General features: G+C 32.3%; 1 protein-coding gene across 5 annotated transcripts in view; it reads right to left on the minus strand.

Annotated features, from left to right (window-relative positions):
• Window positions 1-14,397, minus strand: part of LOC118204684 (oxysterol-binding protein-related protein 11-like) — a 135,636-nt gene that overhangs the window by 58,182 nt on the left and 63,057 nt on the right. For all 5 annotated transcript variants that reach the window (XM_085821178.1, XM_085821179.1, XM_085821182.1 and 2 more), the window contains 2 exons: window positions 11,132-11,256; window positions 7,814-7,899 (listed from right to left, as the gene is read on the minus strand). In XM_085821178.1, coding sequence (XP_085677304.1) covers window positions 7,814-7,899; window positions 11,132-11,256 — 211 coding nt within the window. The remainder of the gene's footprint in view (window positions 1-7,813; window positions 7,900-11,131; window positions 11,257-14,397) is intronic.

Genomic DNA, 14,397 nt, shown 5'->3' on the forward strand with positions numbered 1-14,397 from the left:
TGGAACCAGTTTTATAGCTATTTTTAGCAACTTGTGAGCTGTTTTTCAGATAACACAGTAAATTTCGGGGAGGGGGAATTTGAAATCATGATCAGTGCCGGTACGGCAGAATTTAGGTACAGCAAAATTGTAAAATTCAGCGAAGCATCAAGCAATAAAATTTTAGAATTTTGTGGGAAGGGCACTTGACAACAGAATTTATTGCGTACAAAGTCAGCAAAATGCATAGCGCCGTACCTGATTCATGATACAGCAGTATTCATTTACAATAGCAAACTTGTTTGAGGATAAGTTCGAAAAAATGTTTTCTAGTTGTTACCTAAAATCGGTAAACAATAATCTTTGAAAGATTATTCGATTATATAGTTACTAATATGGTAAAAATTTGAAAAGCAATCAGAAGCCGTATCTCTAGGGTCTTCACATCACGATTTATTTTTATTTGTTCGAATATGATATTTATATCTCTCTTCCTACAAGTATGTATCTTCGTACGTATAAAGTATCAAAAATAATAAAAGTAATTAATAAATTTTCTCTAGTTGCCCTGAAAACTACATCTGAATATAAAGATAAGAAAGACATCAGTAAATTGTTGTTGTTATTTGCTGATCATAATGGTAATCAACCGAACATGATCACATATACCGTCTTCAAAACTTTGATTTTTATCAAGCTTCATATAAATACTAGGTTTTTGTTAGTCACGTAATTTGACATCCTAAATTTAAGATGACAGATGAAATAATGACTAGTTCTGAATTAGCTCACTCAGGAAGTAAAATTTTCTCCTTCCCGTCAATATAGCATATTTATAGTTCCCAATGATGGCGATCACTAACTAAATATGTTATGGATTAGAACCCTATTGCACTCCATAAGTTTTTCTTTATTCGCTTTATGTGCATGCATGCTTGGTTGTGGAAGAAATTAAAAAGCCCTTTTTTTTTTTTACTTAGGTTATTCGAATGTATACGCCAGACATTTATTTGTTGAACTGTAGTTATAATTTGGAACGTGGTGCTAGAGCCGTTGGAGCCGAACCGAACGTCAGTTTGTTTAGAATTATAGAGTTTGATTACGCCAAAGCAGGTGAATTTGGAAAACACCAAAATCGGTCATGCATCCAACTCGTTATCGAGGCTTGAACTCCGGATGAACTACCAGTGTTCGGCGGCTCGCTTGCTAGAACTGCGTTAGGCTCTTTGAATGTAGCAAAGCCACGAGGGTTACCTTCTTAAGATGGCAGGCCTTCGTGGAGTCATTTTCTGAAGGCTTAGATTAGGTTATTATGGCAAAGCACAGTAGGATGTCTTCATGTTGAACTTTCTTAGAGAAATTGACAACCCATACACGTTACACATACAGAAAATTATGAAAACGTCCATGCAGCCGGCCCGTTAGCCTTGATTCGAATCCAGGTCGAAACTACCAGTGTTCAGCGATTTAATTCCTCTACCTTGGGAGGGCCTAATTGCTGAAGGGAACTGGCTTGTATTCATGTTACACACGGTGAAAACAAACAATGCAACCAGCTGATTCGTCTGGCATCGAACCCAAACCAGTTCGAACTTCCAGTATTCAGTAGTTTTAACCACTCGGCCACTGGTGGCGTGTGGTAGGAGCCACAGATAATGTACTGAGTAGCAAAAATCCCTAATAGTGGTCCTAGTTACTAGTAGGATTGTAAGTATATTGGTAATCATCCAATCTACAGCAAGGAAATTTCGGAGCTTAATTGTAAAGTCAAATGCGACACTCCGATAAACGTGGTATATGTAGAGATGGAAAAATTTATTATTTAAAATACTTGTATTTATTAGTAAACATTTTATAAAATTTATTCTTAATTTAGCGTTTAAGAATTCTAAGAGATCTGAGTATTTTTTCCTCCTTTGGTAATCCAATAAAATTGAGTAAATTTATGTTCTGTAATATCTTTGCGTGTTATATACATAGTTTTTTTTTTTTTTTTTTTTCTTTCAAAGTTAGACAAGTTTACACAAACAATATAGGTCGAAAAGGGAGCTGGTCTGCGCCCGGTGAGCCTGTCGGCAGCGTCGCAATGCGTAATTTGACTAACGAAAAGATCATGCTTTGGATCTGGTGATCTGGATAGTCACTTGTGTTGAAAAATAAATTTATTTCAACAACATAGGCCAAAAATTTAGTTGATCTGCGCCCGTGAGTCCGTCGGCAGCATCGTAAAGCGTAATTTGACTAACAAAAAGATAATTCTTTTGTATTTGGTGGGATTGCCGTGGTATTAATCACAAATAGTATATGGAAAAAGGTAAAACCCTTGACAGTAAAGGATACAACGAGATGCTAGTGCATGTTGACGCTGCTATCAAGGAAAAGAGTCGAATTGAGTTCCGGTGCAGAAAGTTAACGTTCCATCAAGATAATACCATACGTGTCTGCATTCACCGGCTGGCCTCTGTACGGACTCGAAAGGGATCTTTCACCACATCCACCATATAACCCCGACATCGCACGTTCGGACTTTCAGCTACATCTTGCTGGTCCTATCTTCACTTCTGCACAAGACGTCCGAAATGAGGTTGACCTGTGTTTGGACTCGGGCCACCAAGTTTCCGAGCCGAAGGTTTTGAAAAACTACCAAAAAATTGGCAGAAAAGCATAGATTTTTGGTAGTGATTACTATCCGCACTAAAGGTACTGACTACTTTTTTTTCATAACTTTATGAAGAATGTTCGTGCTTAAAATTTTCGTTACAACCATTAAATTCTGTAATATATGAATTCCTTCCCACTTCTCATGTATTTATCAACTGTTCTTTATGAACCTGATATTCCTACAATTATCAGCTGTACTTTATAAATCTGATATGTAGAAATGCAATTTGATTTTATGCATTTCAGTATCATGTGAAATCTTTAACTAATCGTTCATTATAACACTTTATGTTGTTTTCATTCAAAGCTGAACTCAGATAATGTGCCGAGGTTGAACTACCAGTAATAGGCGACTTTAGCGCTCGCCCGCTAGAATTTAGAGAGGAACTGAGTGCTAGAATTGGGTTAGGCTCTTTGAATATAGCAAAGCCACGAGGTGGCAGATAGCAGATGCTTTCGTGGAGGAAGTTTCTGAAGGCTTAGTTTAGTTTATAGCAAAGCTCCCCATACACATTACACATGGGGAAGATTATGAAAACGCCCATGTAGCCAGCCCGTTCGCCTTGATTCGAACCCAGGTCGGAACTACCAGTGTTCAGCGATTTAACCGCTCGGCCGCGGGTGAGCCTAATTGCTGAAGGAAACTGGGTCGTATTCATGTTGCACAACAGGAAAACAAACCATGCAACCAGCTGGTTCGCCTGGGATCGAACCGAAACCAGGTCGAACTTCCAGTAATCAATATTCTTAACCACTCAGCCACTGGCGGCGCGTGGCAGAAGTAAGAGCCACAGATATTGTAGTGAGCAGCAAAAACCTCTAATACTGGCTCTGGTTACTAGTAGAATTATATATTGGTAATAATCCAATCTACAGCAATGAAATTTCGGAGCATAATTGTGAAGTTAAATACGACACTCCGATAAACGTGATAAAGATGAAAAATTTTTTAAAAAAGGAAACTTACTATGCAAATACATGTATTCATTAGTAAACATTTTATAAAATTTATTCTTAATTTAGCGTTTATGAATTCTCAGAGAATTATCTCATCGAATTATTTTTTTCTCCTCTGGTAATCCAATATAATTGAGTAAATTTATGTGCTGTTAATATCTTTGCCTGTTATGTACATAGTTTTTTTTTTTCCGTTCAAAGTTAGATAAAACTGAACGTATGTTACACTGAAATTACTTTGTCTAGAAAGTAAGCGCTTGAGTAGAAACAGATGTTGGGTTTTATTTTTAGAAGACATGAGATCGCTTTCTGTAAAGTAATGTTATAAAATTTTGAATTTGAAATAATCGTACTTCGTTTTTAGTAGCGCAGAATGATAAAGATTTAATGAGAATATAGCAAAGCATCTTTTTAGAGACGCTGTTATAATTTTGCTATTTTATTTTTTTATGGTAGGTCAAGGAAAAAGGCAGGCTGCTAAATACGGTAACAGCACATTACTCTGTTTCATATATAGCGAATCCGCTCTGAAATGAGGCACGAAGCGGTAAAGTAGCTGAACACCAGTATTTCGGTCCGAGTTTCGAATCCCGCGAAGGGACTGGTTGCGCTTTCGTGGTTTTACCCTGTGTAACGTGTCTAAGTGTCAATTTCCCTTAGAAAGTCTTCCACGAAGGCATCCTTTCCCTTAGGCAGATAGATCGTACCGGTGTTTATGTTATCAACAGTACTGGTTATTTTTAAAAATGATCATCCTAGAAAGGTGATTGCCAAAAAGTATTCACTTCGCATATTTATACGTTATGCATGAATATACTCTTTTTAGTCAATCTAATATATATAAATTACTAATGCTTTAAAAAAATTCAATTTTCAATATTCTGTTTCCTATTTGTTCCTGTTCAATGAAACAGATTCATACACAGCAAATCCAAATGCATCGCTACAGGAAGATGATAAACCAGCACAGTACGTAATTACAGTTACATCCGGAAAAGAGTAGATATACATATAAATACATAATATATATATACAGTATACAACGATATACAATATATATATATATATTATCGTTTTTTAGGATGTATCTATAATATGTATCATTTTACTTTATTAAAATATAATATTCAATTTTGTAATTTAGGAATTTCTTCTCCCTTATCATGTATTATCAGCTTGTACTTTATAAACCTGATACCCCTTCAATTACCAGCTGTATTTTATAAACCTGAAACATAGAAACGCAATTTGATTTTGTGCATTTCAGTATCAAGTGAAATATTAAAACTGATCGTGCATTATAACACTTTATGTATTCATTCAAAGCGGATCTCAGATAATGTGCCGCAAATTATTTCCACACTAAGTTTTTTGTGCAAATAATACGTCCCGCTAGTGTTTTTGTAATAAAATGCATGTTATTAATTGATTTCGAATTTTCGTTGCATCTTGATATTGCTGCCAAAAGATATTCAATCAACAATAGTATCTTTTACTACGTTTATGTGTGTGGATACATAGACCATTTCTCCGTGTACTAGAAAAATTTGATAATGATTTATCCACTTTTGAAGTAAAAAAATAATAGTTAGGAGTGTTATACGATTTTATAATACAAGTAAAAAATATATATAAAGCTCTGGAAAGTGCTAACACATATTTATGGAATATTATGGATGGTAATTTATGAAATATTATGGATGGATGAGTAAATGGAATATTATGTGCGTGCTATATATGTATACACATATCATCAAGTATAAAATCATTTATATATAATTTTTATGTCACGATGAAATTTGTTTTCTTCCGCAAAATAACGGCAAATTATGAAACATTACGCAACATTGAAAAGCGTGATGAACAAATTTTGCGAAAAGAAATAGCGACTGCTGCACGTATCTCACAGATATCTTTCATTCAACACAAAGGTGGAAAAGTTCTATTCCTGTTCAAAACATACCCTGCAGTCTGAGTCACAGACGGAAGAAATGACAGCAGGTCTTTTGTTCAACTGAGGGGATGTGTTTTATGGCTTACTCACTTTCCCGCCAAACGAGTACAGAGGAAGGAAGCGTCGTTGCCATAGTAACCAGGCTGTAGGTAGTCTTACAGATTTGAGTCTTTATCGCTCAACGTTCGTAGCGCCATCTGTTATTAAAAATCGACATGAGAAAGGGGTATTAAACGCTCTTAAAGCAAAATAATAAACTTGGGAGACTAAAATGTTGTGCAGAGCAATTCAAAACAAGTGACATGGAATACTCAGTTGCACCAAATGTGTGTTTAAAGTATGGTACTGCTTCATGACAATACAGAGTCACATATCCCTATTCAGACTCAAATCCTCATTAAACCACCTGACAGGAAGCAAAGGAATCAGCCTCCTTATGGTTAAAATTTAACAGTAAACGACTTTACTTTTTCCTGCATTTGAAGATCTTTTAAGGATAATGATAAAGAAATGAAAGTACAATGCAACATCAACAGATAGATGAGAAACGATACAAAATCTGGTATGTGCTTATAACAAATACCTCAGTAATGGTGGGGATAATATAGAAAAATAGTTTAAAGAGTAAAAAACATATTACTACAGATATTCATTCAATCAATGCAAATATACAAATTTTAATAGTAGGATTAATTTTAGAGCCCAAAACTAAATTACAGTCAAAAGTCGTTAATCCGGACTCGTCGGGACTTCGGTGATTCCGGATTATCGATTTTTTCGGATTATAGATCATCAGTTTAAATCTGGTAAGATGGCATGCAGAAATTATAAAACTAAAAATATGAAACCGTAATTTATGAAATAAAGAACAATTATGATCTAAAGGGTATCAAAATTTACAAAAAAAAAAAAAGCTTAATATTTATTTGTTTACTTTTATTAAACATTTCTTTCAATGTAAGTTGTTTAAGTTGCTTCGTTTTATGTGATAATACTTTCTCTTTAATTCTATAAACAGACATAATTTCTTGTTCAGTTACAAAGTTCCGCCGTTCAAGTCCTATAATTGCTGTGTCAAGAACACCGACTAATTTGTCAATCGAAATTTTTTTGTTTTCAATAACCTCTGTCACTTTTCTTCGCTATCGGAAGCGAATTATAATGACGAGGAACTTGTTTTAAATCATATCAAAGACGGATCATATCGAGATGAAATACTACATTTGGTAAGGAATTATAAGCCAAATAAAATAAAAAACATCTGCGCTGAAGATAAGGATAGTGCTGACAAATCAACTTCCAATTCATTAGGCGCCTGCGCCGAGCAGCGTGAAATTGATAAACAGATTTCGGATTTCAAAACATACTTTCGCTTTAGATCCTTTACATATTAACAAATATATATCGGAAATTCTATTTGATATAATCGAAAGTTTAAGCTTGTTTTTATAAAATTGCTCTTACAGTCTGCAAAAAATAATAAGCCAGATGCAATTCGAAAATTAAGGAACAACGCAATCATCAACATTAACTGAAATAGATAATTAGATAATTTTAGCTTATACGTCCATTATACACAAAATGCGCACGCGAAAACGTATTCTGCACTTGCGCACACTCATATGCGCAGTCGTAAAACGTCTTACGCGCACGCGTGAACGGCTCTGCGCATGTGTCAACGTGGCGCATGCGCAGAAAGTTTTTAGTTTTGATGTCCGGATTATAGATCATTCCGAATTATGGGTGTCCGAATTAACGACTTTTGACTGTATAGGTAATTTTACACATGAAAAGCATGATTTGACTCAACAAAACTTCCAGTTTTGCAATTCAGCATGAAATTATTTTCACTCATGGTAAACAGCTTTATTTTTTTCTTACAAATATGCAAAAGCAACATCTGTTTACATAAATTTGATCAAAATGTCTGAGTTTTGATATTTTTTTTTTTTTTTTTTTTAATTTAAGGGCACTGAAAGAACTTTTCTTAATCAGCCTATGATATAACTTAAATATTATAAATTAGATATTTTCCCTTAATTTAAGATATCCTCACATATGAGGCAACTATATCTAGTAAGAAGCTATTTGTAGGCGCTGAGACCATTAAATGTATCTGTGTTAAACACCTCATATGTTATGTATTAGTTTTGTCTCTCTTTTCTGATAATGTCAATGCAAAATGATACATTATCTTTATGCATGAGTTCAAATCTAATTTCAAAGAAAACTATTTCTCACAATAAATTAAAATAATCTCACCTAACTAAAAAATCGGGATGTCGCATACAATCAGCAAACATTTCCAAAAGAGAACGAGGTTCTAATATAAAACTAGGTAAAACAACCTGTAAAAAAAGTAACTTTACTATGAAACATTCAAAGCACAAGATGCTTGCATTCATAATCTAAAATACAACTATGAGAAATAATATATTAGTAAGATATAAGTTAGTCATTGTTGTTCAATAACTGTGTAACTTTATTATAACTTTACATAAAAATGAAAGAAGGAAATAAGATCTCATCAATCACCTTTTCAAATCAGTAATGCTTCCTACAGTATCAGTTTATATATATTTCAAAAAGAAAGCTTTAAAAAAATTCACATCCAATGCATTAAATGAATTACAAAATGCATTATAGAACTTTTCTAATTAAAACACAAACCTTATAGTAAATGATTTGGGATGAATTATGACCTAGTATTGCCAAATTATTATCAATTCATTTTTATTACAAACGAATAACTAGCCTATTCTTAGAAATGGAAAATTACAAACAATAAAGAGTTGAAAACAAACATTACAATGATATATAAGAAGTCTGCTTGCACAATTTGCAAAATTTATGTATGAAGTTATTATGTTAAAACCAAAGCTAAAAAGGATAATAAATTAAAACCTTAATAATGATCATTAACAAATTAAATCTCTATAAATGTACATAAGGCAAAATGTACTGAAATTTTCACTGAACTGGATGCTTTTTGATGGAACTCCTGCGTTTTGCTGTCGTATCTTAAGCTGCCTTTGGTGGGAATCCTTGAGAAGTGTTTCTCCAAACAACAATTATAGTTCACTAACTAAGATGGCAACAACTGAATGTTTTTTGGCTGGGAGCATCTGCAAGAGGTCCACTATCTCTCCTCATAAACAGGCTGGAAGATTTAATGCTTTGATGACAAGGTCCCCCAGAGAAATTATTTGAAACTGTGCTTTGTACATGTCCCTTGACAACTTTCCATCATATGGCGAGAGCTTAATTGCAGAACATAACCTGCACATAACTGAACCTGCTCATTATTTAAAGCAGGCTGTGGTGTGAAGCAACATATTATTTACGGATGAAGATGGTTCTACCAATTTCTGGTTAAATCTTAGAATTTTCTTCTCCAGTCTCTTGTTCACAGCAGAGATCTCTTGATTAACATACTCTACGTCTCTTTATAATTTTTCTTCCCCAATGGCTACTTTTTCATTCATAGTATTGATGGTGACAATACTCTCCTTCATTTCTGCCATTTCTTTCATCTCAATGACGTTTGCTTTCACTGAGTTCTTTCTTTCAGAGAAGGATGGACAATGAGATACTTCCTTTTATTTCTGCTGCTTCCTCTCTCATCTCAGCAGCATTTGCTCCAGTAGGAATCTTCACTTCTAAAGCAATCCCTTCCACAGAGGTTTTTATTCCTGCTGCTTCCCTCCTCACTCAGTGGTATTTTTGTCGATGGAGTTCTTCATCTTAACAGAACTTGCAGCGATCTTTCTGTGATGTTTTTCAGCTGGTCATTTAACCTCCCGCTGAGCATTAAAAAATATCTCAAATTCTGATACCATTAATAATTTGAAATATAATTATCTTCCCTTTCGGTATCTACTTATTCAACTCCTTTTCCTTCATACATTTAAACAAAAGTTTAAAAAATATTCTACAGCATTTTTATCTACATATTTTTTTTTTATTTAATTCTCTTATACACTAGTAAGTGATGTCAGTGAATCACTAGTAAGTAATGTCAGAAATTACGGAATTATTTACATTTTTCAGTAGCTAAAAAAAAAAACCTGCAGGGTTTTAGATTTTAAATGATGTCCAAAGGAGATTTTTTTAATGTTTTGTGTGTTACCTTTATTTAGTAAATATCACACTCTACGTACACAAACTATAAAATTCAGTTCAAAAGCAATATCGCAAATTAATTTTAAAATAAGCATATCTTTAGAATTTCTGATACAGAGTTTCGCAGGCTGGAAATAATGTCAGTAATGTTTTTTTCGTACAGTGTTGCCATTGCTCGCTTTGAAATCGTTTAGTTTTTTAATCAAAAATTCGTTGAAGTGTTACAAAATCTGAAATTGATAATAAAACAAATTTCAAATTCAAATTAGGACTTCCACACGCCCATATTCTATGGAGGATTACGTTATTCAAATTTTAATGGCTTTAGGTACCGTTGGTTTATCAAAGTGCGAGAAACATACATACACTTATGCAGATTCTTCATGATTTAATTTCTTTAAATATAAGACAGGACAATGATATATGGTATCAACAATCTGAAAAGTGATACAGCCTTTTAATGTTTTTGATGTAAAATGACAAAATGAAATTAATAGTCCTTCAGAGCAAATTGCCCCTTTGAACTAAAAATATTAGACCTACAATTCGATAATTTCTAATTTTCAACAGTGCTCCTAAACTACCAGATATGTGAAGAATGCATAATATTATCACTGAATAAGTACTGAACTCCCTTAATGACCAAATCTGTTTTTCAAATATTTCCTTTAAAATCTTAGTCTTATAAAAAAAAGAAATTAAAAATATTTCTCTTATTCAGATCTATAAGAAATAATAATATAAAATCATATGATACACATTTTCATGAAAATGTGTACCATACGATTTTATATTATTATTTCTAATAGAGTAAAATCATTTATAGTTTATAAAGTTCATTTATAGTTTATAAAGTCATTTGTAACATGCTATATAACCTACAACTGCATTTAAAATTTAAATAAATTATTATATTTATATTTAAAAGTTGTAATTTTTCTTTATTTCAGTTGAACAATGACAAAAATTACAGACACAAAGGCAGATCACAGATATGCCCTCATTATTATTTTCTGTGGGTTAACATTAACTTTTTTAAATTATAGATGTTAACTAAATTGCTCTGAAACAACAATACCAAATTCCCCCTCCAATATAATAACAAATACAGGAAAATGAAAATGAAAACATTATCTACGCCTAACATTTGCCTTTTAGCTGGCAAAAAGGGCTTTTATGAAAATTAAAAAAAAATTTGCTACTAATAAAAATATTTTTTAAAAAATTATGCATTACTTGATATTTAAGTAGCTTTCAAATTCTGATGCAATTTATGAGTTAATGCATACCAGATCATGGTCTACATAACATCAAAATATACTTGACTCTAAAACACAACAGTACCACAAATTATTTTGAATTTAAAATTAAATTATTAAGTTATAGTGCTGTTAATAATACCATTAAAAGCTGCAGATGAGCGTACCTTATAGCATATTTGACATTACTTTTACTTACATTTGTTAAATCTGCACCTAATTTTAACTGAGACATTAAATTCATTAAGACTGAATGTCCTTCCCCTTCAATCAATGCTTCTTTTTCTTCCAACTCTTCACTGTCTGATACCTCTCCACTTGGATCTATAAAGAGAAATCAGTTATCAAAACAAATATTATGTTTTAAAAATACATATTTCATAGCTTCTATATAAGGCTAAGAAGCTTATACTTTAAAATTTTATAAAACTTTACATAGAACATGGAGAAAATTTTTAAAAAACCCCCAAAAACAGATGTTATTATTCTTTTTACAAATAAACATCTGACACATTTCACAAATAAACACATTAGTAATTTTCACAAATAAATATGGCACAGCCTTATAACAAATGATCACACAATGGAAAAAGTAATAAGTTATTATATTTTGTTTTCATTCCTTATTGCGATGCTTATCTAACATCATTTTAAAACAATATAAAAAAAGGTGTTTTACAAATATATCAAAATATTTTATAAATATAAAACATACTAATTTTTTTTTAGCTAAAAAGAATAAAACTGAAATATAAACTATACTGCTATTAGAGACTGGGCATCCTCTGAAAGAAAAGTAGAAACATTCATTCTTCACTAATGCCTAATGCATGTTGTAAGCCTATGCAAAGACGGTGCTCAACGGAAATGTATACTGGCTACAGCAGTGTTTCTTAACCTTTCCGGCGAGTCGCACACCATTGAATCTGAAAATATATCTCCGCACTCCATTGAAAAATGTGTTTTAATTTTTTTACTCTATAAAAATACATTTTTTGCAAAACTTATTGTTTATTGAAAAACAAAACAATATTATTTTTATTAATGACTAGTCTGTTGTTGTTTGTTCATTATTATACTGGCGAAGCGAGGTTCCTTTTTTAAAAGACATACGCGTAAGTCATCACTTGCATTTAAGCGATTTCTTGCTTTAGTTTTTATATGTAAAAGTGATGAAAATCCCATTTTGCACAAGTAGGTGGTAGCAAAGGGTAAGAGTAACTGCAGTGCTTCGTTCGGCAACTCTGGATAATGTTGTAATGAATTCCATTTTAACATGTCCACTTGCTCGCATTTCAATAAGTTGATCTTTTTTCATATCACTAGCATCCATCAAATTTAAGTCAAATAGAAATGGATCCAGTATCCATCTCTGGTTTTGGTAATATTTCCGGTAGAAAAATATCCATTGAATGATTCGCTCAATTTCCGGTAGAAAAATATCCATTGAATGAATCTCAAATGTATTACAATGTCAGGTATAATTGTATTCTTTTCATTTTTCGCAATAACAGAATCAAGCAAGGAAAAGTTTGCAAAATTCCCCTTTTCTACTCGACGTATCCAAATTTCTAATTTTGCGATAAATGAAGATAATTTTTGATAGATTCAATTCATTTAAATGGCTAAATATGTATGCTAAGTAGGCCAGCCTCAGCATTGCATCATTACTCTCAAAATCATTTACTAAATAACAGTTTTGACTGGTCAGTAATTGAATAATTTCCTCACGCAATTCAAAAACTCTGTTAAGCATGTGATCCTTAGATAACCATCGTATTTCGGTGTGATATAGGAGCACGGTATGATCAGCACCGATTTCTTCTCAAAATGCACGAAAAATGAGATGATTAAGCGCTCATCCTTGGATATATTTTACTATATTTACTGCTGCAGTTAGATGTTGTTTTAAACTTTCTGGCAATGCTTTCGACGCAAGTGCATGACAACGCAACATGCAGTGTGTTATTATAACTACCGGTAATTCTTTTTTCATGTGTGAAAAAAATCCTGAATTTTTGCCTAACATTGCTGAGGCTCCATCAGTGCATATTGAGCCAACCACATTCATTGGTAATTGATGTTTAGTAAAAAAATCTTTGATGCAATTGAAAACATCAATTCCTCTCATATTCACCTCCAGTGGCTCACAAAATAGAAATTCTTCTATCACCTCTTTTTCCTTCACATACCTGACAAATACCAAAAGTTGGCTACAATTATCAACATCAGTTGACTCATCCAGTTGCATGCTTATTTTTAGTGGACTGATTTTTATGTCTTCAATTATTTGCATTAAAGTCTGAGATCTTGTATTCGCGATAGTATAATATCATTCGATAATGAAATCTGTTGGATTTATGTACTTCTGAATCTAAAACTGTTTTAGCAATAATTAAAGCGGAAGGTTTAATCAACTCTTCAGCGATCGCGTGAGGTTTCTTTCTTTTTTTTTTTTTTTGCACATAAATATGCCACTTGATATGATGCTTCTAATAAAGGTTTTTGAGTTGCTGGAGCTTGAATTCCACTGAGCACAGTTGTGTATATAATTTTAAATTAGAAGAAACATCAATATACCTTTTAGCATATTTATAAGTTGAAATACTACAAAAATTATCACAATGCAAATATAGTATCTGTTGCTTACTAAAATCACTTTTGTTCCAAACATATTCGAGTTTACAAAGTGCTGAGTTTAATATTAGATACCTTTTTGTGTGTTGCAAATTTTGTGTGACAAATATCAATTGTAAACTTACCTAAAATGATAACAACTGAGAACCAATCTAATAGTTAATGCTAAATTAAACCATTTATGCAATTTTGAAATTGACTTAGTAAAATATTTTTGTGATTGATTAAATTCTAATTTTTTCAAATATTTATTCTATCCAGATTTGCTTTGTATTGCTCATCAAGAGTTTTTCAATTCTATTCTAGACTTAACTAATGCTGTCATAACTTTCTTCTGTATCACTTTTATTGTCAGTAAGACTTTATACAATATTGTACTCAGTTTTTTATATATTGTCTCAATATTATTGTTAACTGACAAATATTCTAAAAGTGAATCTTTATAACTTTTTCTAACTGATGTCCGAAAAATTATGTATAGCTTGCAATTCCTTTCAAGCTTCTTCTAAATAAAACCCACATTTCTGAAAAAGCTTTTAGCTGTACTTTAAGAGACACTGACTATAACATGCATGGTCTCTACCAAAAATATTGACTTATTAGTTATCACTTGAAGTGCTTGCATTTTCACAAGATTAAATTTTATCACACTTTAACATTTTTTGTGAAATGGCATATAGAAACTTTTATAATACCCCGGTCTAAAGGCTGAATGTTAGAAGTTGCATTTGCCAGAAGAAACACTAACATCAGTTTAATTTTTTTCAAAGAGAGGTTACAAGAATGGTGCACTGCACAGTTATCTAACTAGCAAAGCTTTTCTTTTTT

This window comes from Stegodyphus dumicola, chromosome 7, assembly GCF_044657685.1.
Source record: "Stegodyphus dumicola isolate Sdum_Otavi_A_Nest chromosome 7, ASM4465768v1".
Taxonomy (NCBI): domain Eukaryota; kingdom Metazoa; phylum Arthropoda; class Arachnida; order Araneae; family Eresidae; genus Stegodyphus; species Stegodyphus dumicola.